Source organism: Macrobrachium rosenbergii, chromosome 24, assembly GCF_040412425.1.
Source record: "Macrobrachium rosenbergii isolate ZJJX-2024 chromosome 24, ASM4041242v1, whole genome shotgun sequence".
Taxonomy (NCBI): domain Eukaryota; kingdom Metazoa; phylum Arthropoda; class Malacostraca; order Decapoda; family Palaemonidae; genus Macrobrachium; species Macrobrachium rosenbergii.
In genome coordinates, this window is record NC_089764.1 from 12,317,519 (window position 1) to 12,325,279 (window position 7,761).

The window sequence follows — 7,761 nt, forward strand, 5'->3', positions numbered from 1 at the left end:
ACCTCACGTTTCCTGACCTCACATTTTTGATCTCACATTGTCTGACCTCCCATTTCCTGACCTCACATTTCCTGACCTCACCTTTCCTGATCTCACGCTTCCTGATCTCAAGCTTTCTGATCTGCATTGTCTGACCTCACATTTACTGATCATTTTCTGATCTCATATTGTCTGCACATTTCCTAACTCACGTTTCCTGACCCACGTTTCCTGATTCACGCTTTCTGATCTCACATTGTCTGACCTCACATTTCTGACCTCCATTTCCTAACCTCACGTTTTTATCTGATTGTCTGACCTGTTTTTTCACGTTTTTATCCCAGTCTGACCTCCATTTCCTTCCTAGATTTCTTACCTACTTTCATCTCCTCTGACAGTTTTTTTGATATCATTTTTCCTAACCTCACGTTTATCATTGTCGACCTCCCATTTTGACCTATCAGGAATTTTCCTGATCTCACGCTTATCTGATCTCAGATTGCCTGACCTGCATTTCTTGACAAATTTCGTAATCACGTTTTCTGATCTTGCAAGGGAGTGTCCAACCATTCTGTGTCTGTTCCCTTCACCTGATGATGCTTGATGACTGTAGCCTGAAATTCAGCTCTGTACCTTCTTTTCCAGTCTTTTATCTCCATTGTCTTCCTTTCACTTAATCAACATTTTTCTCCCAAACAGATGTTGAGGTCCATCTCCTCTGTGTTTTGGAACATCTTGACATTTTGTACATCACAGTTTTTATATGTTTTTGCACTGTTTATCATTCGGTATCAGGGAATTCTCATGTTTATGTGAGATGCTTACTTTTCAAATTAATCTCCTTATCTTGCTGGAAGGTGGAGCACCACTGAAAAAAATGCCCTTCAGTTCAAAGAGCCTGAAATTCATCACCTTACCACTCCAGAGTCTCAGTTCAAATCAACATTTCTCCCAAACAGACTGAGGTCCAAGGGGCGCAGACTGTGATATATGTGGCTGCCTCCGAGAGGTGGGGAGCACCACTGAAAGTTCTTCAAAGAGTGACGAGAATTCAAAAATGAAAAACGAACAGAAGAGGAAAAACGCCTTTTTCAAATACAACTGGCCCATGGGGACGTGAATAGATGACTAGCTTTAGTCTTACTTCTTTGAACAGAAAATAAACACGAAACATAATGATATTTTAATATTTTACTTGCATTTTTATTTATTTATCAATTTGTTAATTTATCTGTTCTTCTAACTGGTCTCCTCTGTACGTACTTCCCATTACTTTCTATTACTTCTTTCGAATGGACACCAAATTCTTTGGAAGCTTGAATTTCAATTCATTGGCCCCTGTGGTGGGCTTGTTCCATACGAATAGGGTTCATCTTCCGAAGAATAAAGAATTATTAGAACACAATTGTTAGATTATTCCCTGACGCGACAGTACCTTCGGACGAATTTTTTAACTCTGTTTCAGCAGAAAACTGCGTGGCTTTCCTTCCACGCAAAGAAGAAATCGATCGTGATGGGAAAGAAGGCGCTTTTCACTTAGATTTTGACTGAGTGGAAATCAAGACAAATAGTCGTTTATTATTTGCCGAATAATCATCGTAGGTGGAGAGATTCGTTTCTTAGGTTAGAGTCAATCAGATGCTACTTACAATATCCGAGTTTGTAGTTGTCTAGTCTCCGGATCGCCTCTGTAACTAGTTTAAGTATATAAAGAATATTTCTATTCATTAGTTTTACATTATGTGCTCTCTCATTCCTGGAAGCAAAAGGTTTTCATTACTTTCCTGTCACGAAGACAATCTCAGGAACAGTGCCAATCAAATCAGGGTAGCTTATGTTGTATTCAAGATTGGGGATTATTCAAAGAAAATGTTCTATTTATTTAATCCCACGGAATTTCTTTCAAGTTTTTATCCGTTTTACTTAAGTCTCTCTCTCTCTCTCTCTCTCTCTCTCTCTCTCTCTCTCTCTCTCTCTCTCTCTCTCTCTCTGCCCTTAATAACACACTCATTCTTATTGATAACCTACTGACATAAACCACACCTCATTCTTATGAATAGCCTACTGAACCAAAAGAAATCTGTCTTATTGGTAGTGTACGGGCCTAAAACAAATCCCATTTTTAAAGACAGTCTATACGGACCTAAGATAAATCTCGTCCTTAGTGATAGTAGAAGGACCTAAAACAAATATTTAGCGAGAAATGGCTTCATAATTGAAAAGTGTTAAGTATACCTTAGTTTAACCAGACCACTGAGCTGATTAACAGCTCTCCTAAAAAGGGTTAGACTTATTTTACTTGGCTAAGAATCAATTGCTTACTAGCAAAGGGACCTACAGCTTATTGTGAATCCGAACCGCATTATACCGAGAAATGAAACCAGAAATAAATTCTTCTAATTCTTCATTGGCCGGTCGGAGAATAATTAAGAACGATATCGACCCGTCCAACGAGGAACTATACATAATTGAAAAGTGATTCGTTAGACACCTTTGAAAAGTAAAAGGAATGAAATGATAAACCTGGTTAATTAATTATCATATCAAGGAAATGTCTGTGGAAAAGATGAAGTGAATTATTTCATATCATCTCCGACGACAAATTAGGGAAAGCTCAATTGTCGTGACACATTTTAAGGATAATTATGTCGTGTTCATGAAAAAAAATTGCTCATTCATTTGACAGACAGTCTTTTTTTTTTTTTTTAATCTTTCCGATTGGCACAGACTTTGAATTCCGTGAGGAGGAAAGCACAACTATCAAAGAGTGAGGAGCAGCAAAGCATCATTAATATAGCAATAGTCAGAATTATTATTATTATTATTATTATTATTATTATTATTATTATTATTATTATTATTATTATTATTATTATTCAGAAAATGAAACCTATTCATATGGAACAAAGAGGGTGCCACTGACTTTAAATTCAAGCTTCCAAAGAGGTGGTAAAAAATGCGGAAGGAAGAGATCCCACTTATCACAAAACAAGAAATAAATTAACAGATAGATAGAAATGTATTAAAATGCAAGGAGAATAGCTTTGGGGCAGTAATGAATTGCATCTTCGCTTGAACTTCTGAAGTTCCAATTGGACGACATCCTCTGAAAGGAGACTGTTCCACAGTCCAACGGTGTGAAGAATAAAGAACCTCTGGAACTGAGAAGTTCGACAGCGACAGCGTCACATTTCTTGATATGCGAACCCTTATTATTCATGTAAAGTCATTCCTTATATTTATTTCCAGAGCTCTTCTAAGGCAGATGCCCTTCTCAACAACGAGGAGTTGGCAAAGCAAGTCTGGGAAGCCAGCGAGAGACTGGTAGACCTACAGCCAAATGAGAAGCACTACTAAAGCTTCAAAGTCTGGATTTTGAAAGTCAGGACTGTCTGGTTTTGTGATCACTGGACATAGATTTTGAGGTTTTCGTGTAATATTGTACACAGCGTGATTATTTGACCTAATATCACTGCCCATGTTACAGAATATTAAAGGGTATTATACTCGAGACATTATAAGATTGCCTGATCTTTCGTCGTTTTTAGATTGATAATAAACGTTACCAAAGCAATGTAAAACACCAATATATAAAAAGGATTTTATAACTACTTAACATAAGTGTGCGTGTTTATGAGACCAGAGAGTCAAAAATCTTTCAATTTTTTTTTTAATAATAGTAACATACCAATAAAACGACAGTGTTGATACAAATAAACTGTCCTAAATCCATATCAGTTTTCTATAAGGATTAGACCAGAATTAATGCTACGACTGGAATTATTTTTGTTGTTGTTGTAAACAGTATTTTTCGTTTGATATCAAAATATCGGCGGAAACCTTAGTTGGCTTACAAAGTTAAATTTCACCGCTGTCGGGAGCTGCCATTTTGTATTTTATGCAAAATCCAGGGTTTCCCAAAGATTGCCAGTTCGGCAACTAAGCTAATTCTTTCTTCGTAGACCAATTTTAGTTAGAAACTACACTTTAAAAAAATACATTTCTTACAACAACAAGGTAACTGAGCTTATAGAACGTGAAATGCCCCACTGCTTGGTTTAATAGCCAAATTTTCATTATTATTACTATTATATTATTACCATTATTCAGAAGAAGAACCCTATTCATATGGAACAAGCCCATCAAAGGGGCCAGAGACTTAAAATTCAAACTTCTAAAGAATACGGTGTTCATTCGAAAGAAGTAACAGAAGGCAAAGGGAAATACAGACAGCGGAAATCAGTTATTATAAAAACAGATAAACTAGCAAATCAGTAATTAAGGAACAATGTAAGTAAAGCATTAAGATACAAGGAGAATTGTGGATAGTAATGCATTGCATCCCTGCTTGAACTTCTGAAGTCCCAATTACACGACACCCTCAGGGAGACTTTCCACAGTCCAACGGTGTGAGCAGCAAAGGACTTCATAGATTCAATCAAACGGAACTTTCAAACGTGAGAAGTAAAACAATGTTTAACTGTTACAGTTCTGCCATTTATAATTAAGCTGTAATCAATATATTTCACTCTGAATACAACGTTGAAGTTATTATTTTTTTTAATCAATTAGTTTACACAAAAAGAACATTACAGGAGTAACTCCAGATTCAATAGGATTTTGTTAAAATTTCCAAGATTAGCTGTGGTAAAGATTCCTCCCTTTGGGGGAGAGAGAGAGAGAGAGAGAGAAATCAGCTCTCACTCCCACCTTATATTGCACACACGCACACAGACATTATATATATATATATATATATATATATATATATATATATATATATATATATATATATATATATATATATATATATATATATATATATATGTATGTATGTATGTATGTATGTATGTATGTATGTATGTATGTATGTATTAAACACCCACCCCCCGGCGTATAGGGCCTTACCTGAAGTTCGGTTGGTATCTTGTCGTGGACAGTAGAAAAGTTCCCCTTTCTCTCTCTCTCTCTCTCTCTCTCTCTCTCTCTCTCTCTCTCTCTCTCTCTCTCTCTCTCTCTCTCTCTCATTTACCTAACCTGTCTAAAGGTATATACATGTCAAACCGTAAACTACAAAAATAGAGTTAATTGGTTTATTAAACACCACTTCAAAAATATTTCACTTTAGATTCAACAGGCCTATAGTCTGTATCTAAGTCAAGACAGATATCTGAACAGACTTCCACTCTGTTCCCCATGATTGTGGCCTCTATCCACGATCCATCTGTCAAAAAAAAACACTTACCCAGTATAATACTAAGTGGGATAATTCTCACAACATTAGAGCAAGAGTCATTCACCAAAAAAAAAAAATGGAAATAATAAAAAAAAAAAAAAACATAAACAAGATATTAGATTACACGCCAGGGCACAAAATGTTCTCAGCTTACCTTTTCAACAGGTAACAGTGAGCTTGCACTAACTGCGTCTCTCGCACTAGGCCTCTCTTGCCTTATTGACCCATACTTTTACAAAAGATCGCAAACTTTGCCACATTGGCCCCTCCCACGTATGACTTCTCATAGACACTCCTCAAAATCCAGACTTGTAGCCGGATATTTTTTCTAGAACTTTCTGTGCTGATTCTGTTTCTACTCCACGGGATCTGTTTCCATAGGCCTTCGAGCAGATTAAGATCGCTGGGCTTTCGCAAGGATTGCTAGATTGCGCCCCGAGCGCCGAGTTCGAAAGTTTTTAATTATTCGCTCTTTTGCCCAAAACGACCTCTACACCGTGTGGCACGTAGTCTTGTTCGTATATATATATATATATATATATATATATATATATATATATATATATATATATATATATATATATATATATATATATATATATATATATATATATATATATATGATTATTGACCGAATGGAGCCAAATCCGTACTGGCAATTATTTAGACCAGTGTTGCCACATTTCCCCACCACTGACTTCCACGCTTGCCTAACTTTTAGAGTTGTTCAACCATCGGTAAAATCTAAGGTATATAAAACGATATATGCTTTCCTTCACAGTCTAAAGATCATTTCCCGTAAACTTCCCTCATCAAGTCAATCACAATCACTTTTTACAATTATTAAAACAATTTTAAATAGATTTAAGTTATCTCAATTAGATGGAAAAAACTAAAGCTGCTGTCCCTCTGCTGTCGTCTGCATTCGGCGTTTCAATCAAGACATTGCACGAGTGACTTCCGCTGCTTCATGATTCGGCACAAACAACCATTCTTCGATATCCCAAATCTCTCCTCAATTGGACGGGGCTCCTTCTACGAATAAATAACAACCGGAAGTTGTGAAATGGAGGTGCCCGTATCTCGCCCAGATCAAAATGAAATAAGAAAGGGGAGACTGAGCCCAAATTATTATCATTATTATTATGATCATTCCAATTGGCTAAGTAGAAGGACTGTGAGCAGTGAGAAATCTTACACTGAAGCCAGTGGCTATACTATATAGATACCCCTAATCATCCATATGATCTGGTCATTACTGGACAATCAGACGACAAAAAATTGCAACAGACCTTAGAGTCTGGTATGAGAGGCAACGGCTCAACAATGCGAACTTTGATTACTCGAAAACGCAATTGGGTTCATGAAAATTTATATGAAACAATCGGGGATAAGTTCGGTTAAACAGTGACCAAAATAACATGCAAAGAATACCTTTGAAAAACACTTAACTTTAGCAAATCCCTATGTACACACAGCATCTGGAGATTCAATTTGCTAATGCATCCTATCAGGAGAGGTGAGGATTTTTAACAGACAACAGGAAAACGTTGACATCCCCAGATTAAAGATGGAGGGTGGCCACTGGACTTAGTAAATAGGATTGTAACGTGTCTGCACTGTACATGACCAAGCGTTAATGGAACTAGCAGTCTGGGGTGAGAGGTAATTAGGACTCACAGTAACTATGGAAACCAGATCAGCAAGACCTAATGCTTAAGTGGTTAAGGTCTAGCTGACGATTACAAGAAATCTATGACAAATAGAATTGAAATTCTTGAAGCTTCCTCTCGGTCAGCATGAACATGGGATGAGAAGGTAAGAAATCAGTCAAGGCTTAGGTTTGGCGACCCACAAAGAACGACAGATAATAAAGCGTTATCTTGGAGAGCATAAGGTACTCATAAGGTGCGAAAAATGAGTGTTTAGAGGAATGCAAGAGCCTTTAGAGGTGTGGTGAGTGGCAACGGATGACACTGCAGCTCGAGAACCCAAAACAGTGAGAGATTGACACGGCAGAGACGAGTGAATGGACAGTCAAATATCGTGCCATGCTGTGGACTCATTATCAATATGATGCTTACCTTAGCCCAGAGAGAGAGAGATAGAGAGGGAGAGATACATGTTCAGCATCAAAACTCAGCCATCACAATTTCCAAATTAGAAGGGGAGGAACCCCGAAAAGTGTCTGACCAGAATTTGTAAAAAGTCACAGGATTAGATATTACAAGGATTTAAAAATACCCTTTCCATACGAAAGCCAATGGACGAGCGACCAGGTGTCCTTACCAAGACCATGAACATAAGAAAGCAAATGGGCACAAGGTTAAACCTTCGTTTCTGAGGTAAGAAAGAGTAGGCAGTTGAAGCGATTAGGGGTTCTGTTTAGAGTTGGTGAGGCCCACAGCAGTAACTGCGGAAATCTTGTTGTGGACCTTGTCAGAAATCCTTGCGCAGGTTGATAAACAACATATTCCCCGTATGACTTCTTTGTATTCTTACCAAATTGCCAGGCTGTTAAACCTGAGACAGACAAGAACTATTCT

The 7,761-nt window shown here is 37.3% G+C and overlaps 1 protein-coding gene across 1 annotated transcript in view; it reads left to right on the top strand.

Moving 5' to 3' along the window:
* Positions 1 to 3,638, top strand: part of LOC136851871 (retinol dehydrogenase 14-like) — a 66,268-nt gene extending 62,630 nt beyond the window's left edge. Inside the window, exon 10 of the mRNA XM_067126183.1 lies at positions 3,229 to 3,638. Within this exon, the coding sequence (XP_066982284.1) occupies positions 3,229 to 3,336 (108 nt within the window). The 3' untranslated portion in view covers positions 3,337 to 3,638. The remainder of the gene's footprint in view (positions 1 to 3,228) is intronic.
* Positions 3,639 to 7,761: the final 4,123 nt, after the last annotated feature.